Source organism: Rhodnius prolixus, unplaced genomic scaffold (genome assembly GCF_049639745.1).
Source record: "Rhodnius prolixus isolate KJV_2025 unplaced genomic scaffold, Rpr scaffold_3, whole genome shotgun sequence".
Taxonomy (NCBI): Eukaryota; Metazoa; Arthropoda; class Insecta; order Hemiptera; family Reduviidae; genus Rhodnius; species Rhodnius prolixus.
Genome location: NW_027411603.1, coordinates 44,260,212 through 44,286,544, shown reverse-complemented (window position 1 = coordinate 44,286,544; position 26,333 = coordinate 44,260,212). Strand labels below are relative to the sequence as shown.

General features: G+C 32.0%; 7 protein-coding genes across 8 annotated transcripts; 3 read left to right on the top strand and 4 right to left on the bottom strand.

The window, feature by feature from the left end:
- The first annotated feature begins 417 nt into the window (after window positions 1-417).
- Window positions 418-2,049, top strand: LOC141453484 (uncharacterized). Its single transcript, XM_074126806.1, has 2 exons — window positions 418-645; window positions 1,544-2,049. Exons 1-2 carry the CDS (start codon window positions 480-482, stop codon window positions 1,942-1,944), a joined length of 567 nt encoding a protein of 188 aa, XP_073982907.1. The 5' UTR covers window positions 418-479; the 3' UTR covers window positions 1,945-2,049.
- Window positions 2,050-4,897: 2,848 nt separating this feature from the next.
- LOC141453041 (uncharacterized) lies at window positions 4,898-6,204 on the top strand. The gene is made up of 2 exons (XM_074125759.1): window positions 4,898-5,104; window positions 5,395-6,204. The coding sequence occupies exons 1-2, from the start codon at window positions 4,939-4,941 to the stop codon at window positions 5,781-5,783; spliced, it is 555 nt and encodes a 184-aa protein (XP_073981860.1). The 5' UTR covers window positions 4,898-4,938; the 3' UTR covers window positions 5,784-6,204.
- On the bottom strand, window positions 5,220-8,771 carry LOC141453042 (uncharacterized). Its single transcript, XM_074125760.1, has 2 exons — window positions 8,514-8,771; window positions 5,220-7,187 (listed from the first exon to the last, which is right to left on the bottom strand). Exons 1-2 carry the CDS (start codon window positions 8,716-8,718, stop codon window positions 6,928-6,930), a joined length of 465 nt encoding a protein of 154 aa, XP_073981861.1. The 5' UTR covers window positions 8,719-8,771; the 3' UTR covers window positions 5,220-6,927.
- Window positions 8,772-11,556: 2,785 nt separating this feature from the next.
- On the bottom strand, window positions 11,557-12,439 carry LOC141453412 (uncharacterized). Its single transcript, XM_074126619.1, has 2 exons — window positions 12,275-12,439; window positions 11,557-11,946 (listed from the first exon to the last, which is right to left on the bottom strand). The coding sequence occupies exons 1-2, from the start codon at window positions 12,372-12,374 to the stop codon at window positions 11,645-11,647; spliced, it is 402 nt and encodes a 133-aa protein (XP_073982720.1). The 5' UTR covers window positions 12,375-12,439; the 3' UTR covers window positions 11,557-11,644.
- A 1,602-nt stretch (window positions 12,440-14,041) lies between these two features.
- On the bottom strand, window positions 14,042-16,068 carry LOC141452570 (uncharacterized). The gene is made up of 2 exons (XM_074124857.1): window positions 15,780-16,068; window positions 14,042-14,581 (listed from the first exon to the last, which is right to left on the bottom strand). Exons 1-2 carry the CDS (start codon window positions 16,003-16,005, stop codon window positions 14,184-14,186), a joined length of 624 nt encoding a protein of 207 aa, XP_073980958.1. The 5' UTR covers window positions 16,006-16,068; the 3' UTR covers window positions 14,042-14,183.
- A 1,516-nt stretch (window positions 16,069-17,584) lies between these two features.
- On the top strand, window positions 17,585-22,386 carry LOC141453039 (uncharacterized). 2 transcript variants are annotated; one of them, XM_074125756.1, is made up of 3 exons: window positions 17,585-17,854; window positions 18,379-18,684; window positions 22,216-22,386. In XM_074125756.1, the coding sequence occupies exons 1-3, from the start codon at window positions 17,647-17,649 to the stop codon at window positions 22,254-22,256; spliced, it is 555 nt and encodes a 184-aa protein (XP_073981857.1). In that variant the 5' UTR covers window positions 17,585-17,646; the 3' UTR covers window positions 22,257-22,386. The 2 variants fall into 2 exon arrangements, with proteins under 2 accessions (XP_073981857.1, XP_073981856.1); XM_074125755.1 differs by lacking the exon at window positions 22,216-22,386 and having other exon boundaries at window positions 17,586-17,854; window positions 18,379-20,536.
- Window positions 21,114-24,279, bottom strand: LOC141453040 (uncharacterized). The gene is made up of 2 exons (XM_074125757.1): window positions 24,035-24,279; window positions 21,114-22,056 (listed from the first exon to the last, which is right to left on the bottom strand). Exons 1-2 carry the CDS (start codon window positions 24,240-24,242, stop codon window positions 21,662-21,664), a joined length of 603 nt encoding a protein of 200 aa, XP_073981858.1. The 5' UTR covers window positions 24,243-24,279; the 3' UTR covers window positions 21,114-21,661.
- Window positions 24,280-26,333: the final 2,054 nt, after the last annotated feature.

Genomic DNA, 26,333 nt, shown 5'->3' with positions numbered 1-26,333 from the left:
ATCTCTCAGTGTCTCAGTGAAATGTACGATTCTGTTCGCATGTATCCGTTTAAAGATTCTTAAATTTATTGTCCTTAAATTATGAGGGTAAGGAAAAATTTTCCGGAAGTAAAAAGAAAGGTTTTGTTCACACTGGATTGTTTTTAATTTTTATTAGTTGATCTTCTATTACAGGAATTATCAGTATATCACACTTATGACAAAAATAAATCTGCTTAAATGTAACTTTTCTAACATTGAGATCTTGCGTACATTTTATACGATCATAATTTAATAAATTTTAAATAAATGTTTCTGATTCAAGACTCTGTTTACTTTATTAGAATAATTAAATTTATTGTTTTGAAATGTTCTACAAAAAGAGGGGCAAATATTTGAAATTTATTAAAAACAAAAATTAAAGTTTAAACAAGTGTTCTTACTCAGGATTATATCCGACAGCAATCAGTATATCTTAGTTCCTAATCACCAGTTCAACGATGAAGTTATTGTTAATTTATTTAGTGATCTCTATGTTGTTTTTAGTGGAAGTTGTTTTTGTGGTCGCCCGGCCTGGAAGTAAAACTGTTGAGACAGACTCTGCCGATGTCTCTGATGCTGGAAAGCTTGGAAGAAAGACTGGCCAATTAGTCAAGGAAATATTTAGTGAGTTCCATTTTCTCTACTATAATTTTGTTTTTCTTTACATATTTCATCCAAAATTCTGTCCAATCTTTTCTTGACATAACGAAAATAAATTATACGAGTATATATTAATGCCACTTTCAAAGTAGCAAAAATATCAATCACTTTTTGTTTGAAAAATTATAGTAATAACCAGGGCCGGATTTAGATGAAAAGAGGCCCTAGGCTATTCCACTTATGAGGCCCTTTCACCTCCCATTTTTAAGTTTGTAAATTACATGAGAGATAATAAAATACATCACTACTGTGATATAAAAAAGTAAGTAGTAAAGTAATTGCCTATTTTTTCAGGCGGGGTTTACGTCCAACTACCAATTAGGTGTCGTGGACGGAGGCGACTAGCAAACATACTGTACTGTAAATTTCTTTTAATAAAATCCAAGGCAAGACCAGGAATCGAACCCAGCACCACAATGCATATTAGCTTAGCAGGTTTCGTCTCTTAACCGCTCGGCTACCGTGGCGCCTCACTACTGTGCTACACTCGTATATCAATGTGTTATATGAAACATGTTGTTATTGGTACTAACCTTTATAAAAAAATGTGGCATGGATAATAAATAGTGTAATTTTAATATTGCTAACAATTTGAATGTAGGCCCCTCTTGATCTTGAGGCCCTAGGCTGAAGCCTAGTTAGCCTACAGGAAAATCCGGCTCTGGTAATAACTAACATTTCATAATTGCATTAAGTCCTACTGGTGTAACAGGGAAGCCATTGTTTCTTATTATACACAACAGAATTCGCTGATTGATTTGCTAGCTCATCAATAAAAATTTAATTTATTTAATATAAATATACATTAAATTAAAAATCAAATGCTTACAAAAACATTAAATCTATAAATTCATTATTTTAGGAATGGTAGGTACTGTGACCGGGTTGAGCTACTTATCTGATTATGGCAAATTAGGAGTTAAAAAGGCCACAGAACTTGGAAAAAAATTGATGCAGATCATCAGTACACTAGAAGAGCATAAATTTGAGCTCATCGGCAGTTTGATTGAAAATAGCCACGGTGTACTGACCAATGTAACAGAGTCTGGAATTGGACTAGCTGCAGAAATGGCTATTACTGGAATGAATGTATTCTATTCAAGTGTAAAAAGTGCACAAGAGCTTACAGAAAAAATGAAAACTAGAATTGATAGTGTGACTTCAACAGCGGATATTTTGACAAAGTCTTTACATAAAATTACAAGACTCTTAGGTGAGATAAGTAAATTATTGGAAAAGAAACTAGACGGGACTGACGAATAGTATTAATTTATTTATAGATTAAAAGTTTGCAATAAAATAGATTGTACTTAACGTTTAAGTTTACAAATAAAGAACCTAAAATTTTCAAATGTTGTGCTTTATGTTATCCCTCTGAAATATGTATTCATGTATTCATAAATGATATCATTAATAATTTATCCTGTCTTTAATTAAAAAAGAGGAAGTTATGCTGAGAAGATACCGCACCAAACGAAGCAGATTAGTAGGATAGAGAGAGAATCAGCCTAAAAGCTCTCAGAAAGTTGTGTATGTTAAATTTTTATCATAAAGCATGGTCAAGCATGGTAAAATTCTATGTTTTAATTTAGGACATCTCCGCTTGAGAAGAGTGTCTGAATAGATTTTTATTAAAGTTTGTAATAATAAATTGCAAGTAAATCTTGAAAAATTTACTCTTTTTCGTGCCGTCTTTCTTTCTGCGAGCTGCCACAAGTTAAATAAATTATATTATTTCCTCGAATTTAAATTCATACTTTTTATAATTCTCATGCTTGCCCAATATCCATTTCTAAGCTAGTAATTTCTTTTTTTGCTCCAATTAGAAGAGGCGTAGGTTTACATTTTTCATTTAAATGTAATGCAGTTGGGCCATGATTGTTCAGTAAGTATTCATACTTTACCTTACACCCTCTTTTTCAAAAACAGTTCAAAGGTAATAGGTAATAAGTGGAGTGGTGGGGCGTTAAAGGAAAAATGATGTTCACTGAATAGTAAGTTCACGGTACCACATTTCCATCTGAGGTAAAACATTCCTTAACTAAAAGTGGGACATATCAAGAAAAACTGATTGCAAAGTGGTTCTCGAAGGCTAGGTTTCACATTTCCTGAATGTAATTTGTGGCGTCTCTGCGCCTTTAGTTATTTTAAAATGATTTATTCCAATGCTATGAGAGAAGATTACTGGCAGTTGTTTGATAGTTTTTTTGTTTTTTTTAATTAAAAGTGGAAGTTTTGTTCAGCTTGAAATGGATTTCATTGATCTTCTTGGATTTATTTGAGAGAAAAAAAAGGGAGATGTAGTAATGCATTTTTGATGGCCGCCTCCATCCATAAGTCACAAGTCACAGAGGCTTAACCACCTCATTAACATATCTTCCAACCTCAAAGTTGGCGACCAAAAGACACATTTAAGGGCCAAATACAATTTAAAAATAATCACCTAATTTTAATTGGAAACTAAAATCAAAGTCAAGAAGTAAGTAAACTAATATGTTCTCCCCGACATTCGAAGCGATTTACTTTGTACTAAAGTATTTGCAGACCTAGACATTCCTCTACCTCTTTCCTTACCAAAAAAAACCATCCATTCCTTCTATGTAATAAACTCTTTACCATCAAGAAAATCGGCGGGATATGACTTGATAACAGTCCAAATTCTTCGCAAATGAAACAATAGTTTTCCTAACATATAGCTATAATTTAGTTCTCAGAACAACTTTCCCTTTACTTGGAAATTCTAGGAAATGACGATGATACCTAAACCAAATAAACCTTCCCAGATTACCATGATGGCGAAAATATTGAATAAAACGCATTTATCCCATCTTGGGAATCAGCGACTATTATTCCAGCGCATCAGTTTGGCTTTCTTCAATAATAAAGAGTCACTGTGTAGTAGGGGATACCGTACTTCTCTAGAGTAGAAATATCATTGCTGTAGGGCAATTTTCGACATGGCTCAGCCCTTTGATCTTATCTGGCGTCCAGGACTATTGTGGAGGTTAAAAAGAAGCCTCCCATCTACTTATTATCTAATTATAAATTTTTTTCTTACTTAACGCTTCTTTTACATCAGTTGTAGCTCAACCATTTCTGACTACTCGCTAGCTCAGGCAGGAATACCTTAAGATGACTTCTCCAAATTGTGTACACTCCTGACTTTCCAACTGACAAAAATATACTATTCTGAACGATACTGCCATTCTTTTCTGCAACTCTGAGACTACTATAGCTTCCTCTAATTTACAGATATTATTAAACCAAATAGAACATCAAAGAAGCAGCGAATCAACTTTAACATAAAGAAATGCCAGCCAATTACTTTCATACTGAGGCAAACTACTTTCAATCTTGGCCTACCATCAGTCTATATTAAATCTCTCTTCCTCCTGCTAAGGTTCTTTACCTTTGGTTATTAATCGACATACAAATTATGTGGTTCCCATACACGAGACTGAAACGACTTGAAATGAACGGACTGAACAATTTACTACAACGCCTGATAGGCCTGATACACAACAGAATACTCAAACAGATGAGGACTCACGGATTTGAACAGTATTTTACCATAGTCTCATTTTCAAAGAATATACTATCTTTTCGACCAAAAAATTTTCTTCAAATTCACACCAAAGACACTCCATGACTCAAATTCTACTCTTCATAAGGATATAGAATATTCTTCAACTCCCTTTTTTTTTCTTTTTAAATTCTCTGATACAAAATCTTGACCTTCACCTCCATTTCAGATGATCTCCCAAGTCGATTCGTAACCACCTCCGCCTATATTATTACCATTTCCAGCTGATGCAACATTTTTACATAAAATCTCTGTAATTTTACCAACATTTTAAAATCCTTAAATTTATTAAGTATAGAATATTTCTGTTCGTGAAGTACTTTAAAATATTTTACATTTAAATCATGAATTTCTTTTTGTATCAGTTTTTTTATATTCCATTTTACAAATTAGCAAAATATCATCAATATAGATTAAAACAAATCTGTTACTTTTAAAATGCAAACAAGATTCACATTTCCATCATTGAAGAGATGCTGATTATAATTTAGAATTTATAAAATTCGAATCAATATTTCGGATAAAATAATCAAACATTATTTTGAACTGCTCCGTGATTAAAGAGTATATATTTGATTTTTAATAATGACAATAAGTTCCGTTTAAACAAGTGTCCTTGCTCAGAATTATATGAGACGCACTCACAATATTAGTTTCTGTTCAACCGTTCTACGATGAAGTTATTGCCAATTTGTTCTGTGTCCTGTTTCTTGGTTTTAGTACAAGTTGTTCTTGTGGTCGCCCGGCCGGCAAGGGAAACTGTTCAGCCTGAGACTGTCGATCTCTCTAACGCCAAAAAGCTTGGAAATAAGGCATATAAAATAGCCGATGAAATTTTAAGTGAGTAGAATTTCCAATTTTATGCACTTTTTTCACTTTACATATTTCAATGTAGATCAGTTTTAAGTTCTGTTCCACATCTTTTCTAGTGAGGTAATTTAAATGAAGAAAAATATCGTAATTAATTTTTATTTGGAAAATGAAAATAACTGACATTTTTTTTTATTACTCCAAGTTATTCCGAAGCCAATGATTCTGTTTAGCATCAACATAACTAGCTATTTCTTCAATAAATTCATACAATAATTAAAATGCTATCATAAATACTAATTGTACATTCATTATTTTAGATATGATGGATATAGTGCCTGGTTTAAACACATTGTCTGTGTATGGGGAAAATGCCTTGCAAGAGGCCGCATTACTTGGGAAAAAATTAATGCAGTCAATTAAATATATTCAAAACAAAAAAGATAAACTTATCGATGAGTGGACTAATACTGGTCGTAAAGTGCTGAAAGATGTTTCTGAGACTGGAGTTAAAATGACTCAACAACTGGCTGCCACTGGAAGGGATTTAGCCCATTCAGGAGTGGAAAGTGCCCAAACCCAAACCAAACTAATAAAGGACAGAATTAATGGTTTTACTTCAATAGCGGATATGTTCACTCAGTCTTTACATAAAATTATTAAGCTTTTAGAAGAAGTGGGTCAATTAATGCGAAATAGGTTTGAATGATGGTATTAATTTATTTATGTTTTTCGAAATTAACTTCAAAGTAGATTGTACTTCACGTTAAATGATTAGTTTAAAATATGAAACTGTAAATATATTTGCTTTGGTTTATATTATTTCTTTGATCATTAATTAAAATGCCCTAAAATACTAATTAAAGTTTCTTGACATTAATTAAAAGAATCGATTTTTTCGCAGAAGACGCTGCACCAACTTACATGCCGAAAAACTGAAACAAAAAGGCCCAAAAACCCAAAGCAATGTATATATGTTTGTTTCTAGCTAGGATGAGTTTATTTTTTAATTTAGAAGGTCTTCACTCATTAAGAATGTTTGAAAAGATCTTATTCAACATTGTAATGATAAAATTACCGTTAATCGTGTATACAATAAACAGTTTTTTGATGGATTTCTGCCGCTACTATATCACCTGGTATTTTTTCAGTTATTCATGGTTGAATATTTTTTATACAAGCCCTAACCAGATAGTTCCTTTTTCTTCCAGTATTATGAAGAGCCACAGGCGTTGTTTATTCAGGGAAAGGGTCAAGATTTCAATAATTGCAGCTAAAGTTCTTTAGCTTTGTATGTAAATTTACCTTAGATCTTCTTTTTCTAATTAACAGAAAATTAGAATGAGCAAAAACTACATAGGTATTTAGGAAGTGAAATGGAGGGTGGCTGAGGAAAAATGATTTTAATTTTGATATTATTGAGTAAGGTAACATTGAAAATAAATATCAACTGGGATTTTAAAGTAAATGCAAGGCTATAATCAGTTTTTAAGAATACAATGAAATGATTTCAATATCAATAACATTATGGTATCAACAAAGGAAGGTAGCTGAGTGGTTAGCGAACACTAGATTCCAATGCGGAGGTCAAGGGTTCGATTCCAGCTCACCAATTTGTGGTTCGCCCGTGACTTTAGTTCAGGATAAATGAATCCATTATTATTAGAGAATTTTTCAGTCAATCGAATGATTAACACATTTCAGTTTGGGCTGAATTCGAGTCCCAGTATTTTTATTACAACATAATTTTTTTTCAAAATTATTCTTTTCAACTAAATTCTAAAATGAAAAAGGTACAATCAGATGTCAAGCTGTGCCAAATAGTTAATTAACTAAGTCTCTAGATCACTGTACTATTCCGTTTGGCTGCCAGTCATGTAACTTCCAACTCCTGAACCAATAGAACTAACACCTGAGTAGAGTGCACTAGCTCCATCGACAACCATTTGCTTCCCCGTTTGGAAGGCATTCGTAGCAACACTGGCCACAAGGCTAGCTCCTTTTGCGGCTAATACACGCATGAGCTCCATCCCCAGTTCCTGGATTGTGAAGATAGCGTTTGTTCCTTTTAATCCTATGCCTACGGCCACATTTGGTCCCTCTATTCCATTGTCTGCAAAAAAAGAATGAAGAATATTTGATGTTCTTTTGAATGATTTGTAAGTTATAATTTTAATAGGCACGCTTTGACAATAATGTGCAATTTATTGAAGTAAGTATGAACGTGCAATTTTTTTCGCATTTTTTAATTGTAGCCCTAGTACGGAACATGATTTACAGGAAGGCTGGCAGTTGGCCCAGAACATTCAGAACTGGTTTAGCGAATATATAACATCAAGTTCGTTTCATAGTGTTGAATACACAGGGAAATCACTTTTAAATTGCTCTACCATCATTAACCTACTCCTTTGCAAGATTCTTGAAGTTCAAATTGGTTGTACGAAATTGGTTCTTGCTAGTCGCTAAATTAGCTATAGGGTGAAGACTAGAAAACTAAAAAGTGTTACTGGTTTCAAACTCTTAGCCTTAAATGTTCTGTAAATGTCCGACCATACACATTAAGAAGCAGTAGCACCCTGGAAAAAATTTGCAAACGTTTTAAGCAGATTTGAGCTTGAGGAAATTGTTAAAGACTGAACATCTTACTCAGCATTGAATGAGTTTACTCCCTTGGACAGAGCAACAATGACCTTGCAATGGTTTGCAGAGAAAGATGTATATGAACATCTAAAAAATAAGCAATTCCAGGTCTCCGACTTAATTTTATAGAGGAATCTGCCGCAGAAACTGAAATGAAGTTTTCGATCAAAATCTCTTATACAGAAGAATTATTTTTTCACTTTTTGGGAGTTTTTATTGTTTTGACACTTTCACAAAAGTGATTTCTGAAACGTTCTTTAAACACAGTTTGTATGTTACAACAGTAGGAGTGTAACTTTTGTTTATACAATTTTTCCAGATCAATTCCTTTTTAAGGAAATTTCACTCGCCTCTAACGTTCCATTTGAGTACAATATATGGACGAAGTTGGTAATTCAACTTCTTCGTAATTTCAATTAAGACTAGATATTTAGCTTATGTCACGCTTTAAAGAAAATCAAAAACCAAAAATTAATTTAGTTTTAGATCGTAATTTTTGATCATAATAACAAGATCAATCTGGATATAATTTACTTATTTTATATTGAGGCCTGCCATTTTTGAGAGTTTTTTCCTTTATCTCCCTGTGAAAGCAATAGATATTTATTAAACTCCAGGAAATTCAGCTGGTACATCCAGGAGAATAATTTGTAAAAGTTGTATGATTCTAACCTAATTTCAATATGTACATAGTCAACTTTCTTTAGCAGTTTTGCAGTTCTTTTTGTGAGAATTAACTGGATCTAAATTTAAGTTGAAAGAAAACTGTAAAATCAAATAGCTATTGGCTGGTACCTACCTAGAATACTCAGGACTATTCCAAACAAACTATTCTCACGTTTAGCACCACCCTGGGGACTGACCACTGGTGTTGCCTCCGTTGTAGTCTCACTAGTGCTCCCGCCAAACCAACTAAACCAACTTCCTTCTTCAGGTAATGGACGTGCATCTACAAAAACATCCTGGACTAAAAAGAACCATACACAAATTAACAATAACTTCATCGTAGAATTGCGCAAAGAAATTCAATGTTTTCCCCGCTACCGGATATAAACCTCATTTAGAACACTTGTTAAAATATATTTTATTTCTACTCAAGAGTAAATATTTGCTCCATAGAATAGTGAGAAACATATAAATCTGTTTGATTATGCCAAAATAGTAAACAGGGTATTACATCAGAAATATTTGTGTATTTTTTTTTAATGATTTATTATTTTTAAAATTATAATCTGTTGTGATTAAATCATTGTGAAAGAGTTTCACCAGTGGGTGATTGCTCTAACCATGACTTTACAAGAGAACTGAACCAGTAAGATCAAATTTACTTGATGCAACTATTGTTGCAGTTGTAAATATACAAATAAAGTGAAAAAAAAAAAAAAAATTATAATCATTTAAATTAATGAAAGGGGTCTTTCAACAGGGTAAAAAAGAGCATTTCAAAATGGACAAATTTATTTAATAATTATTGAAAATGAAATTTTTTTAAAATGATAGTTGTTAATGTTAAAGAAATTTTAGCTATTCTTAAATTGCTAGTTTAAAGATTTACCGGCTATACGAGTTGATTAATTATAAGAATAACTTTAATGAAATCTCAAGTCTGTAAGTTTCAATAAGTTATTTGTATGATGCCTAGGCGAAGCTCTTTGTTCAACTAATTGCCTCTAATTTAGGAATTTAGGTTACACATTTAATCCTTAAAAATATTTTATAATTTTTGCAACAAATATGTGTTAAACATTCTTCACAGACTTCTTGGAAGACGCTCCAGATTACTAGTATAACTCAAAACGATTAATGTGTAATACTGTGCTCATAACTATGTGAACTTACGGACTAGAGCTGTGGAGTTCAGCCAAACCTGTAACGGACTGTACAGACATTCCAAACTGAACTACTGTGCTTCTTTCTCGTGACTGACCTTACTCTTCATAACGACCTCAACATCCCATTCGTTCAACAACTTGCCAAAACGAAATGCCAAAAGTACCAAATTGCTCTCTCTAATAGCTCTATTCAATTAGTAAAGTCTTTCTCGCCTCCACTGCTATTCCTAACAATCCACAACGCCGACTGTATTGCTATTGGCCTGAAGCTTTAGAAATTTCGATTTTAAGTCCTCGTTGCTCGAATTAATAAATTAGTTTAATAAAAAGTTTTATCAGAACTTACACGTTCATTACAATACTCATTATGTCATCATATTCCATTAAAAATCGTCTTTTTAAGGGCGATTTCCTCTCTTATAAAGGGGGTAATTTATTATACAGATAAGGAGTGTTACCGTTAGTGTGTAGTAGTGTCACTATTATTGTCATTTTTACAAATCGTACAGATGGCGCCAGCTTACTTTTCAAAATAAATTAAAAACCAGTTTTTATTCAATTATTGTAATAGTTGTGAACACTATGATTATGGCTTAAATTGAATTCAAAAATTTGACAGATGATATAATAAAAATCTCTGGTTTTCTTCATTTACTTAAGTTGGAATAAGTAATTATTACTCGGGAAATTTACACTTAATTTCCAAAAAACTACTTCGCTCGTATTTCTGCAAGGAAAGTGTAAAATTTTGTTTAGATTTGATTGCTGATTGAAAATTTTATACGGAGTTCTGCCAAGTGAGATCTTGTCCCACATTTTCTCATGGCCTTTAACCTCGTATTCAAGTGTTGTATTTATTTCGTTAATAGATTTATAATTTTTTAAAGTTTTACTTTATTTGATTATGTCTTGATTGTCTAAACAAAGAGCCAAAGTGACTCTGTGCTTGGGCTAAAATCAGATTACTCAGATCACAGGTCTATTCACAGGGCAAGGTTCAAGAAGCATCTGTACAAGGTGGGGCTTATTAGCTCGGAACTGTTGTGTGCAGATTATGTCAGGAACAGGAGAAAACGGTCTCTCACTTGTTGTTCGATTGCGATGTGATCTAGTGGTTGAGCTATGAAACCTTTAGAACTTTGTGACCAAAGGAGATAGTAGCGCAAAAAGAACTAGTAGGGAAAGTCTTCAACCTTCTTAGTAGGGGAGGTTTCGTCTACTAGATCCAAATGAGGAAGGCACAATAAACCTCTTTTGATGCCATAGGGCACAGGTCCCGTCCTGCTATTTTAATCATTATTTAACTTACAACTGTCCATTAGCAAAAAGTAATTTCTGTTTACATACGCATAGCTAAATAGCTTGAAAGAATTGAAGTTCATCCAGAGATTTTTTAGTCAAATATGAACAGTCAGATTCTTATTGTTGAATGGCGCTTAGGATTCTGGATTAGGAAGATTGAAGCGCTTAGCTGTTCCATACAGTCCATATGTCCAGATTGAGGCAAGTAGGGCTTCTTATTTTGTTAGAGTCAATTTCCAAATACATCGTTTGCTGTGAAATTTTTTGATCATTCTGTAACGTAAGTTAAATTTCTGTAGCATCATAAGTTGGTTGTGGGGGTTTTGGATAAGAGGTTTGTCGAGTTATATGCGACATATTACGTAAGAATGGCAATATTGTTCAAATAGATTGGAGGGAGTACTTCATGATTTGAGGGTAAAGGTTATGTAAGCTTTATTCTTCATTTGCGAAACCAGGGTTTGAGGATATGAAGGTAGTACTGGATGGATTAGATGGCAGTTACGGTAACTGAGTTATGGGAAAGATTTTATGCAGAGGAGGAGAAGAAGTTCTTCTTTGTGGGATTCCTACGAGAGGATTAGATATATAGGAGTGGAAGAAGAGTCTTGGGTTACTTGGAAGAACTATCTGATAGGTAGGAGCTGATGGTAATGGTAGTAGATAGGCTTGCAAGGATAAATTTGTGCTTAAGATAAACAAATTAAATACAATTTAAGAAAAAAAGAGACCCTCTGAAGAGTTCATTTTTCTCTTGACGAGGAGCCATTAATTTGTTTATTTCACATTTCAATTGTTACATTTTGAATAAACTTTTCATAAATTCAATCAATTTTTGCAGCAAGGACTTGATACTTTCTAAACCATACTGGACGGAATTTGATGCCGTGTCAACCATCTGTTTGCCCATTTCCATACCACTAGTTGTAATGCTGGAAACCGCTTCCTTAGTCTTTTTAGTCAACGTTTGGATCAGCTGAACGATACTCTGTTGCAATGAAGATAAGCCGTTCTGGACGTTTGATCCAAGTTGCTTAATTGTCTCCACTCCCTGTTCTCCAAGTTTAGGTATCATTCCTAGTCCAGAACTTATCATCTCTGGAATGTTAAATGTAGAAAGTAATAGAGATTCAAAAGTACTCATTTACAATATAATAAATTAATGTAAGATTTAAAGATTAAAGTGATTGACTGTGATTAATGTACCACTCAGCACCCGATCTTTTTTTTTTTCCTGAATACCCATTGAGTGAGAAAAAGTAGTTTTTATTGTGTATTTTTTGTGATTATAACTATAACTGTAGAAATAAATTCAAAAAAATCGAAAGTAATTCAAACGTTTAAATATTTATTACGTAGTTTACATTGACATTACTGATATTTCTCTTTATATATCTAAATGCATTTCTAAACTAACTATACTAACCAGTAATATCGTTCTGTCCAGTGGCTGTCCATGCACACACAACAACATCCTGGACCAAAACCGAGCAAACGAACACCGTGCAAATAATTGATAACTTCATCACAGATCGTACAGATCACAGAAATTAAGGTACCTCCTGCAAGTGGATATTCAATCTAGATAAAAACACTTGTTTAAACTCAATTTTTATGTTTTTGTTTATATCAAATATTTGCACTATTTCAATAGAACGTTTAAAACAATAGATTTTATTTGATTATCAAAAAAAAAAAGTACCGTCTAAAAAGTTATGAATAAAGATTGATGTTCACAAATCAGCAAGATGCTAACATTTCTTTAATCTTTTGCTTTTCAACTAAATAGAAACTTTGACATTAAAAAAATCCTGTATTTTATATTTTACTATATTTATTATTATTATTAAATTAAGGCGAATCAGCATCTGAGGAAAATTTTTTTGTTTGTATGCGGTCTCCAGGATTTTATAATTTATACACCCTAGTTATCTCCGCTTAGAATGTGCAATATTTCCAGTTAAGCTGACTATAGTCAAATCAATGTTAACCTTTTTAATAAAACTTCTTGAGATGCCCTCTAATAGATTGCCCCGTATTTGCTTTGATATACTTCTGAGCTTGGATTCATTGTCAAGCACTAAATCTTCTAATTGGGTTTCCCAACTCAAATTGGAACTATTCTCGATTGGCCACCTTGACACTTTTTTATCGCTGGACCCAGTAATAATTAAGAGATCTTTATCAAATATAACTGATGCCTTAAAGAATAGATTTTTAAGTAATGACATTGCTTGGGTTATAGATTCTAAATATAATACAGTTTACAGAAACTTGAGTACATTTGGTCTTGGTGAATTTTACTTGGAGACTAATTATAATTTATCTAAGTCCAGAATTATTATTCAGCTAAGACTTGCGAATCTAAATAAAACAAGTATTTACATTAAGGGTACTAAATATATTTTTGATTCTTCTGTTATTTGTACTTTGTGCAAGCTTTTTAAGCCTGACTCACTCTTTCAATTTATGTTTGAGTGTCGACCTTTTGCGCCACTTAGAATTCAGTTAGCAGAAAACCTAAACATGGATATGTCCTGACATAATAATTTATTTGAATCATCACTTTTAACTGAGTCCTTAGTTCAGGCCAACTTGATATATAACTATTTCTGTGCAGCCACAGCACTCAGAAGTTTCCTATTAAATGAGTAATCTCCCTCTGTTAATATAAATTTGGACGGGTTTGTAGTTAATTTTGTATTGTCTAGTTATTATTTTAGTATTCTTGGTACCAGTTCTATATCTAGTTTGTTGTCTTAGACTTGTATTTTTCAGTTTTTCATCTTTTTGTAACGTTTGTTTATTTATTTTTCTGAGGATGAGATAGCTGTGTTACATCAATCAACATATATTTATATAATTATTACATTGTCATATTATATTAAACTGATTTTGTTTTTCTTGACTTTCATGGTATTACTTTTATGTTTTATTTAGTTTTATTAACAGTGATTTAATTTTTATTATATTAAAATTATGTGGTTAACATAATTGTTTTGCATGTCCATTAGAAAACTTCTTTTTATCATATCTGGAGGGTTGTAGGCCGATTCCAGTGGGCTGCTGTATATGCGCAGTTAACATTTCAGTTATTAGCAAATTATTTAGAGTCGTTTGAAAAAATTAAAATACCAGCATATCCAAAATATAGAAGGAAAATAAAATTTTGCTATTTAATAAATTAAACGACAATTTATTTAATTATTTTAGTGTCAGTTATGTAGAAAGATAGTTTTTAGTGAAGTAGGAGTAAATTAAACACAGCAATCACTTTATTTCTTGACATTATTTATCTGAAGAACATTTTGATTTGTAACAAGAATAATTACTTTTCACTCGGCATAGTTTGAGGGAGAAAGCAATATTTGGCGCATTTCTCGTAAAAGTTCTGTAATTTTATGTATTGATGCAGTAAAACTGTCACTTATTGCACTTACACTGTTGACTCCACCAAGCACTCGATTCGTGTAGTCACTAGCAGTAACTAAACTTGAGTGGAATACACTACTGCCACTCTTAACTGCTTCTTGAACCATATTAGTAGCACCAGCTGTAATTCTGGACTCTACTTCACGACCAGATTCAACTAATTGATCGATGAGACCATCCTTTCTCTCTAAGAATGTTTCTATAGACTGCGATAAATATTTCCAAAATTCCAGGACTTTTTTGAAGCTGTTTTTTCCAAGTTCCGCAATGTAGTCCATTCCAGGCACAACACGTACCAAATCTAGAATATTAGAAGTAACAACAATTAATGGTTATTTAGAAAATCTAGCAGTTTAGGTTGTCTAAATTCATTAAGGGTACTTTAAAAGTAGTTGCAAAGCCCTTTTCAGTGCTTATTGCAACTGATGTACTTACACCAGTCCGATATGTAGACTTGTAAATATGTTAATTGACTTGAATCGAATCCACATTTCAATTACGGTGTTTTCATGATTATTAATTTAGTTAAATACAGAGAGCAAGATGTGTAAAAGTGAGATGAGATAGAGTCTGTATTACGGTGTGTTAATCTCAAGAAGTTGTACATTTCCCAAGCTAGGCCCTTCAAAGCTAGGTATTTTTTTTTTTAAAGGAGCTTAAACTTTTTATTCTGTTTAGGTACTCTACTACTTCTGATTCTAAGGGTTTCCATCTTTGTAAATATTATATTAATATTCTAGAAGTGAGTTTTCTCTGAAACGAAATGAAATTTGGAACTTTTTCACGATTTGCTGGAAAATAGTACTAAAGATTTTCTTTAAACTATCGTACACCAACACTAACTACTTATATAGCTTAACACTCTAATTTTCTGGAACCATTTTCCTGGAAAACTAGTACTTTTTGGTTCCCCCGGAAATGCAACCATAACCATTCATCTAATTACGGTACCCAGACAAGGTAAGATTCTTATCAATGGAATCAAATTAAATACTAAGATGAAAGAAAAATATGTTAGCTATAAGTTTAAATTTACAAAATTAATTATATTTTAGAAAACTACTTCACCAATAATTTCTAACTAAACTATTAACTTATAAATTTTATTCTAAACATCCTTCAGGATTTTTTTTGGGGACATTTCTATGAAGTTCCCTTTAATTAAAATGAGTCATTAATGTTTGCCAGGAACTATTCCACCAACTAAATTCATTGATGAGGTATTCTATTACTGTTGGTATAAAGAACTTATGTAGATTGTAAAAGAGATATTGCAGAAAGAGATGGATATTATGTTGGTGCTTCACATTATTAGCATAATAATTATTTATTTTTTTAAGCGCAAGAAGTTATTAAGGTTAAATACGTAATTGATTCCAAGGAAAGTAGAAGTTATTCAAGATTATATTTCTCAAAGATCTAGATTGATAATCCAATAAAGTTCAATTAAATTAAGAAGAAATTAAGTAGTGAAATTAGAAATAGATCAAGATACTCACTCGCAACTTCCTCAGATAATTGCTCTACCTTAGTCTCAAGACCAGAGCTAGAAGAAACATGTGAATCCTGTAGTTCCGCACTAGGAGCAGGTGGTTCCTCTGCACTTGGACTACATCTACTAAAAAGGCACCAACCATTTCTCCGAGAGAGAGACCATGCATCCACAAAAACATTTTGCACTGAAGCTAAGAAAAAGAAGAACGGAAAAATGAACAATAACTTCATCGTACTCTCTAAAATAATGTTCTATCTGTTGACAGATTTACAAATCTAGCCAAGAACACTTGTTTAAACTCCACACTTTTAGTTTTATTGAACAATAAATATTTGCTGTATATGCTGAAGAACAGTAAAAACAATACATATATAATTATGTTTATTTATACCAAGAAAGTAAACAATGCCGTTTATCATTTACATTTATGGATATTTTTTAATCATTTATATTTTTTTTTTAATTTCCATTACTTTAAAATAAATTTTAGGATGTCTTTACAGACGGAAATTAGATCCTTTATTAAATTTTAAATGTAACCAAATTACTTTTTACAGGCCAGAAACATTAACCCTAACCAGAGAGGACATGCGCTTGCTTACGGCTACTCTTTGATGGATCATCATCCCGAAGCTGGGATGTCAGAGTTAAAAACGCCCGCTTGAGAAGGATGGACACTTGACAGGAACCAAGGAAAATGAGGTACTTCCACCCTTGCGGAAGAAATATGGACCGATTTCCCAGTCGCAGTAGATGGAGTGCATCAGCTGTTTTAGTAGAGAATATAGTGAACAGTAATATGTTTTTGTAAACTAATTTTTTTGATAAAATTGTTATCTTTATATTAAATGTATTTTATTTTAGGTACCTATTATTATACTTTTTTGTCAGCATTTTGGTCGTTTTGGAGACATCACCTAAACCTTGAAGAAAAATAATAGAGCACTTTTGAATGTTTTCTATTCATCAAAGTGACTTTATCTAGAGGCACCTTGTCTTTCTGCGTACTTCAGGAAAAGCGGAAGACTATCCTTGCAAACTTTTCTAGCACTTACCTAATCACTCAAGAGTGGAAAACTGCTCATGAACAGGTTGCTGTAAAAATCTAAGAAAAAGCAGTTTTCTTTTTCTAAAAATATTTTTAGAAGGCTAAGTTTTAGATCCTAAAGCGAAGCTGCACCACTTGTTGTACTCAGTGTGAATAAAAGACAAAGAAAAAAGATAAACGGTCATTTTCATGATTTTATTCACTGTGGAGCCAAAGAATACCAGTAAGAAGTCCACTTATCGTAATCTCCGGCATTGAATGTATTACACAATTATTTTCATAAATTCAAATCAAATTGGAAATTTAGCAAAACACAATCAGGTGTTGCAAACATAGTAATTCAATTACCACTATTTCCATTAGAAAATTTTCAATTCATGTCTACTTTCTACTAAAAATGTTTGCCACAATTATTCTCCACTCGCAATAAATAGTGCGTCAGAATTAGCATCCATCAATAACAGTTTAAAACTGTTTAACTGTAGAATTTATTCTTGTAAAAGTAACAATATAAGACTTTAAATATTTAGACAGAAATAAAAAAATATCAATGTAAATTAAAATAAATGTTCAACCTGATAATGAAATAGGAACTAATTTCTAAATTGAACATCTCCTTACTTAAAAATAATAATAATCAAAAGTGGTATACTGTTTACTTTCTTGGCATAAACAAACATAATTATATATTTGGTTGTAACTGTTCTATAAATATGTAAAAGAAAATATTTGATGTTTACTAAAAGCAAAAATTAGTTTGAACAAGTGTTCTAACAATATTATCTAAAACCAGATTTCACCTTAATTTCTAAGCGCACATTCTATGATGAGGTTATCGTTAATTTGTCCAGTGTTCTTTTGCTTTGTTCTGGATGTTTTTGTGGGTGCACTGCCCATTGCTGTGACTTTAGACTCTGGCGGAAGTACTGTAGATACAGGACTATCAGACGATACTGCTTTAATGGTTGAAAAAGTTCAAGAAAGTCCAGATTTTGAAAGTAAGGTTGTCGAATTATCCCATGAAATCTTAGGTAAGTTCTATTTTCTTTTGCTGAGTTCATTTTAGTTCTATCATGAAAATCGATAAAAGTTATTTTTTTCTTTCCAATTACATGTTTCTATAGGAATAATAACATTTAATAATGTTATTGAACGTCCTTTTAGGGAACAAACCCAGTAAGTAGCAAGATGCCTGGGGTACATAAAGTGCACCCTAGGCAGCCAATATTATTGCTAATATTAAAGTAAAGTCAGGAGTATTGTGATTATAAATCTGATAAATGGGAATAAATGTTAAACCTATTAATGGCGCACTTAACGGCGTCAATAAAGATTTATTGGCTGAATAATAATGTTTTGTTATTATTAAGTACAGACAGATTGCCAGTTTAGAAAAAAATAATAATTTGTTCTGAATTTACGTGAATTTCTGTTACCACTATTCTCAAGGTTTATCAATTAGTTATGACTGTATTCACAGAAAGGGAAGTTTTTAATATTTACTAAGCTTCTAAGATAATTTTTAGGATAAATAAAAATTAAGGATTAATTCTAGGATTGGTAGATGCTGTACCTTGGTTGACCAATGCAGCTGGACTTGGGAACGAAGGCATAAAAACAGGACAGGAACTATGGAAAAAATTATTACAGTACATCAAGTTATTCAAAGAGAACCGGATCGGTTTTATCTTTGACCTGGTCGGATTGGGGCAGGAAGCGCTGTACAGGCTTATTCAGACAGGCATAAGGATCGCTGTAAATTTGGTAGGAGCAAGGAATAATATAGTTAACTCAAGTGTAGAAACTGTCCAAGTCGCAACACAGCAAATGATAAATGGAATTGAAAGTTTAACTGCAATTGGTAATTGGTTTAAAAATTCTATAACAAAAATTAAAAATAACTTAATTGAAATTAATAATATGCTGCGTTTTTCCCAAAAAGATGAAGTTTTAATTGAGTAATTTTAAATTGGAGTATAAAATATCAAATTGAATTTAAGAGGAATGTTTTTAATTGTACTGCACAAAAAATAAAAGCTACCTAATATTATATTTATGGGATAACAATAGAATTTTTGTCTACTCTTACCGTTTCTTTGAACAACATTTACAGCTAAGATAAATGGACATTTTTCTAATAGCTTATTGCCCTTAGATTTTCTCTTTGTAAGATTGGCTAAGGTTAATCTCAGCGAAAGAATGTAATACTGAGAGTAGCAATATATTAAGAAGTTTCCTATGTTTATAGTCAGAAGTTGACGCATCATAGTTAAAGAAATAAAGTTCCTTTATCTATTGAAAATCACGTTTGAACTGAGTGAGTAGGAAATCTTATATTTCCGGTAAATATAAGATATACTCATATCGAAGATATACTTCTTCTCACAATACCTTCTGTTACTGGTGGAGTAATAAAATGTAAGAAATGTTTCTCTAATGTGTCCCCTATTCAAAGGTGTCTTAGAAGAAGTTTTGTTAAACCAGAAATTAAATAACAAGCACTTTGGACTCTGAATATCCAAGTCAAAAAAAGATTTGTCGAAATGGAATTATCACCAGAGATTCATGCATCCGTTTCTTTCAGTACCAAGCCTGATCTATTGACAATAATGTTTAATTAGATTACCTTCTTGGGGCACCGTTGACCACAAGTAGTTTTTTTATCAATTTTATCTTAGAGATTCATTGCCAGATTCAATTCTGTGTAACTTTTGTTAAGCTAGTTGCATTAGTTATTAGTGCGTAGAATATCAGATAAAAAATAATGGATAAAAAAAATTATCAAAAACTGTCACCAAAAACACCTTCCAAGCACTTTTCAAGAAATTGCGTACTTTGGAGTTCGCACCGCGCGTGGAACAATAATTTTATTTCATTTTTTTTACTGAGACCTCAATTTGTGATCATTGAAAAAAACATGTTTTCCTTTATTTTCTGTCTCTCTACATCTTTTTGATTCCATTTAGTTTTTGTTTTTTTATTCTGACATAAGATGCGTTACACCCTCCTTAGGGCTCTTCCTCCTCCAATCAGAGTTCTCTTGTTAAAAATACCTCACCGGATAGTGAACTGTTATTGCCGCAATCCGGAATCAAACTCGGACTCCGCTTTCTTTGACCTGTGCTATAGAATACTCTGCCATTTTCATCCCTACTTTACTGTTTATTTATATTTTTCTCTATGATAGTTTCCAACTTAATATCCACCATTAGCGACGGTTTGATTTAATTTATTAATTTATTTTTATTATTTCTTTCTTTAAATTATTTAAGGCGCGTCAATATCTGAGGTTATTGGCGCCCAGAACTTTTTCAGTGCACTGCCGGCCTCCGGACAGTGTTCTTTCGTTACAGGCATCACTGTCCATCATCGGACAGTAAGCTGTAAGAAATTCCTAGAAAGAGAAAATCTAAGAGCGACTTTATACAGTTGGATTTGAACCCGTGATCTTCGCGTTTAATTGCTGATTTTTTTAAAAAATTTATTTTGTAATTTACAATCTGAATAAATATATACAATAAGTAAATAGGAGGTGAGTGAGATGAACTGGTGCGGGAAGAGCAGGAGGAGTGAAACTACCCAGCGGTAGCACTCTCTATAGGAGAGAGGAGAATGTGAGGAGGAGAGAGGAGAGATAGGAGAATAATGATGCTGATTTAATATTAAAAATCTATATTTCATTGTTGTAAAATAAATTATTATTATAATAATTACATTAGTGACTTTAAATCTTTCCATTCCGTGCTTTTTTAAATTTATTTGTTGTCAGAATCATGTTAAATTATTTTTCTGAATTTTATTTTCTTTGTTTTGTATTCACTTTGATTATTTCCCAGGTGTTTATAATGATTGATAGTATTATTCAAGACATCTTGCGAGATATTTTGTGGATTTCTGGATGTTTTATGCTAATTGCCGTACGTTTTGACAAGGATTTGTGCTCTTATAGTGGCTCATCAGTGATACGAAGTAGAGTTACTAAAGTGGGAAGTTTATTATCTATTGTGATTACAAATAAGTACTACTATTGACGCAGTTCAGATTGTAATAATACAGAATCTAATATCCACGGTCATTCATTGGACATTAAGCTTGCCCAGTGAAACCTTTGAACACATAAGAGTCACTGGTTAGGCCACACATCTTTGGTTATATGGTTGACAGCTAGATTGAAATACTCTTTTAAGATCTACATTAAACAATCCTAAGTTCAAAATATAAAAGATGAAAAACCGCAAGGATAAACGAGTAAGGAACTTACGTTTACAAAAAAAAAAAAATTGTTTTTCAGATAATATTGTTGATAAAATAAATGATTTTTTTGAGGTACAAAGTATTTTAAATCATTTTACAAATAAAACAATAAAAATTAGAAAAACTGAAAATATAAAACTATTAAAGAAATTTCCCATATACAGTTGATTATTTATTTTGCTTTAAGTTTCACAATTTTTTGGTTTTTGTAAACCTTATTCGCTAATAAAGGTCACTTAAACCTCATTTTTTAGCAAAAAAACTCTATTTAAAAAATATACTATTAGAATAGTCCAAAAGTTAGAGAATTAAAATAAGTAATAAACAAGATTATTCTTACTTTTTAAATATTTAAGGGGTAAAAATAAATTACCTTTTACTGACACTTTAAGATACGAGTAAATTGTATTCAAAGATATTCTGCAAGAAGTTATTTAACAGGGAAAAATAAGAATTATATCTGTTGTTGAAGTAATGTAAGAGGTAAATATACTCTTGATTTTGTAAATAGATTATTTGTAAAAGACTAGAGAACATTCTGTTTTATTACATTCTGAGAAAAATATATTAATTAATAAAAATCACTAGTCTTCAAATTCGTCAGAGCTCATCATTCGGCGAATATCATTTAACAGCGTTTTAACTTTCTTTAAAGCTTCAGTAAAACTATTACCAAAGGATGATATACTATTTATTCCTCCGATCGCTTGTTCCGTTAAGCCTTCCGCAGCAGTTATACTTGTCTGCACTATATCATTTCCTTGGTTAGCTACACCTTTAGCCGTTCCTAATCCAAAATTAGTTATACTCGAAATCCTTTGGTTGCCCGATTCAATTATATTAGTGATGAGATTCATATTTTGCTCATTGAATGTGTTTAAGTAACTCAGTAACTTTTGCCAAAGTTCCCTGGCTCTATTGACACCATTTTTACCAAGCTCAGCTAGAGACTCCAATCCAGGCACAGTTTTCACTAAATCTACAACATTAAATGCATCAATTATTAGTGAGAAGAAAGTTTCTTCTGAAATTAAAGATTTATTTCGTTATTAAAAGAATTGATTGAGATAATAATAATTTAAAAAAAAAAGTTAATAGTTTCATTGTTATTATTTTTTCCGCCTCAACATCTGGACAGTGCTGTACCGTTACAAACAACTCTATATCACAAGACAGTGAGCTGTAAGAAGGTACCAGGAAATCTAAGGGCTATCAACTAAATCCGGAAAGCCAGTACGCTAACCTTTAGTTAATCCCTTACCTTTTTCATTAATGGTGAATCTAAATTATTATAGCAACACTCTAATTAAGTAAAGTTATAAAAATACAATGGCTAAGAATACAACTGTTAAAAAACCTTTTCTTTTTTTTTTAAATTACCATTGAAAACATTCCAAATAATCTGGTTCAATTCAAAATTTAATTTAATTTTTTATTCTTTTACACATCGTAAGATGAAGCATTGTAATCGTGAAATATTTGAACTTGAATTTACACCAGTTATACAGGGTGTCCCAAGCTATATGGATAACGACGTTTTCTCGGAAACTAAGATAGCTAGAAAAAAACTAAAAAATACGTGTTCCCTTAGTTTTTTGTTAGAAATCCAAATTTAATTTGTAAATTTTTTTTCGGTGCTTCCAGAAGCGAGATACAGGCACCAACTTCATTTTTCCAAATGGGAAGGTGCGGTTTTTATTTCAGAAATAGATTCCTCTATTTTTTTTTAAAGAAAACTTTACTTGAACGTTTTTTTTCTGTGAGCGATATTTTACAAGTTATGAATGAAAACATGATTCTTATAAGAAATTTTAAAATTATAATATTATAACGGTTTTTTGATTGAATAAGAAGAAAAGTACTATTTTATTATAAATTTTACTCCTCATTAACATTACAGATCATGCTCGAAATGGCCTCCACCATTAGAGATGCATAGACATGCTCTTTCCTACCAATTGTCCCTTACTGCCAAAGAAATAGATTCGGCTTTAACCGAGTTACAGGCATCTATTATTCTCTGCTTTAGTTTATCTACAGATGCAACCCCGGCTAGATTCTGATACACTTAGATTTAGAAATGCTTTTAGGTAAGCAGAAATAAGAAAAGAAAGAAAAAAGTTATGAATAATCACCTTGTTTTTCAGGTATCCCCAAAGGAAATAGTCCATAGGTGGCAACTAGTAGCCACTGACTAATGGGAACACGTATTTTTTAGTTTTTTTCTAGCTATCTTAGTTTCCAAGAAAAATTCGTTATCCATATAGCTTGGGACATCCTGTATATGTTAGCTCGTCCAAAAATACCCGATCCCTAGGACATTGGATAGGACGTCGAAAGAATGGCTTGTTTGGGGAACGCCCGTTCTTTCTGGTTATTCTAAGTTACCAGGTGTTTATAAGCTGATGAGGCTTGTCGTCTCAAAAGTCACTTGAAGAAGCTAGGTCTAGAATGCGAAGGCAGCTGCCGATTTTGTGGGAAGATTCAGGAAACTCCAATATATCTCCTAGAATCAGAGGTGAAATAACCTCGGTAGCAAAGTTCTGCAAACTGTGTGTCAAAGCACACTTCGTAGGATTCCTTGGAGGGTCTGTATAGTTTCCGTTAATTTGAGAGAATGTTCTTTAGAATATCTTGAAAGGCTTTATAAAGAAAGCCTATGTTACAAGGAATGTTATCTCTGAATGCCGTCTCCTGCTATTCTAGGATCAACTTACGGGGCGCTATGAGGGGTCTCATGAGTGTAGGGCTCAAGAAATTACTCATTAATAAAAATCAAAATACCGTTGATGGACTGAATTCTAAAACACGGAAGCAATGTACTTCTGCTTTAGAAAAACAGAACGGAATTCCACGACAATGAAAAATTCGTGACTACATAAGGGTTCAAAAATATGTTTTGAATTGTTCTGCTAAAAAATAGAAACTTTGCTGAAAGAATCGGTAATGGTACTCACCTAAAATTGTCTGAGCTATTTCAACCAGTTTACTTTCAACATTTGGGATTTCAGGAAGAGATGGTTCCTCTTCGACTGTTTCACTACCACCAAACCAGCTCCATGGTACATACCATCGTACACCATTGTCCCTAGGATAAGGCTTTGCATCCACAAAAATTACTGAATAAAAGCAACAGATCACTGAACAAATTAACAGTAACTTCATCGTAGAACTGGTGATTAGGAACTAAGATTCTGACTGCTGACGGATGTAATCCTGAGTAAGAACACTTGTGCAAACTTTAATTTTTGTTTATAGTAAATTTCAAATATTTGTTGTATACTGCAAAATATTTAAACCAATTCATATAATTATGTTTATTTATGACAAGAAAGTAAACAAGTGCCTTGAATCAGATATATTTATAAATATTCAACAATCATTTATATATATTTTTTTAAAGAATTCTAATCATTCAAAATAAACAGAAGTATATTCAACTGGACCCTTATTCCGAATAGAGTTTTTTACGGAATAGATTTGTTTTAGTTTCTATTAATAATATTTAGTTACTTTAAGACTATGATAAACTAATTATTATATATTCATGATTAATAATTTTCATAATCTATAAATTCACAGTTGAAGTTAATTACTTTCAATTTCAGTATGAGTGCAAAATAATTATTTAATACAAAAGACACTTTTCAAATGAAATATTTTATTACTAAAAACATGAATATTGAACTTATCCCACGCCAAGACTTCAGTAACTAAACTTTTAAAGGATTATTGAACATATGTCATGGCTGGACATTAAATTTCTGTTGTGGATGGAATAATTTCTTTCACTCTTGCTTTGACGTTATTTCCCATCATAAGTTAAGGGCATCAGCTGCCCTTTTCTCGGTTTTCTAGTCTCTAACTCTTTAAACCTTGCTATCATCTCTACTTCTTCTCTTAGACTGTCTTCTTCTTGTACTCTTATCAGGTAGAATTCAGTTGTGGAATTTTTCAGTTCACTGTCTCAACACAGCATCACAAGCTTCCGTATCTCTTAATGTCCGAACGATTCTTTTATTTATTTCTAGTTCTTTCAATATATCTCATGTTTTTGTATTTTTTTCTTTTTTTTATTTATTACAATAACATCTTTAATCAGTACTAAGACAATAACTTTGAATTATTCTTCAAATGTAATGTATTAGATCAAAATAGAATTGGTTTTTTGGGGATAAAACTTTTGAATTAAAAAGTAAATAATGAGAAGTAATCACCAATTGTTTTTAGGTGGGGCTCATCTTTCAACTACCAAGTTAGATGTCGAGGATGAAAATACTTGAAAATCCTACATTCAAATATTTACTTTTGTCCATTTCGCAGACATTGATTACATTGTATGTAATCTCACAAGTTTGTTGCTTCTAATCAGTTCAACGAACTTCTTTGTTGGTTGCGAATCAACTGTGAAGATCATTAGAGCGCCACAACATTATAAAATTGTAGTTAAAATGATACTCGAATATTTACATTGCAGTTTTTAAAATTCAGCAACATCATGCAGAGACACTAAAATAGAAAAATATAAAGAGCTATTCTACAACTATGGTGTTCTTTTCATTCAGTCAACACAACTAAAATTTCCTCTTCTGTCTGCTGGAAATGGAATCCTTTTGAAGCTTTAAGCTGGTCAACGCACAGTTATCATAACTTTATAGTAAATTTTAACCAATATTGGTGTTTTGATTGTTTAATTTCTTCAGATTGGTGGCGAGAATAGGAATCATGGTATTGTATTATATTATATTGTAGAAAAGTTAAGCCAGTTAACCTTGTCTAGAGTGTCTGACATAATTGTTTTGCATGTCCATTAGAAAACTTCTTTTTATCATATCTGGAGGGTTGTAGGCCCATTCCAGTGGGCTGCTGTATATGCGCAGTTAACATTTCAGTTATTATCAAATTATTTAGAGTCGTTTGAAAAAAGTAAAATACCAGCATATCCAAAATATAGAAGGAAAATAAAATTTTGCTATTTAATAAATTAAACGACAATTTATTTAATTATTTTAGTGCCAGTTTTGTAGAGAGATAGTTTTCAGTGAAGTAGGAGTAAAATAAACACAGCCACCACGTTATTTATTGACATTATTTATCTGAAGTACATTCTGATTTGTAACAAGAATAACTACTCACTCGGCCAACTTTGAGCGAGAAAGCAATATATCGCGCATTTCACTTAAAAGTTTTATAATTGTGCCAGTTTTGTAGAGAGATAGTTTTCAGTGAAGTAGGAGTAAAATAAACACAGCAACC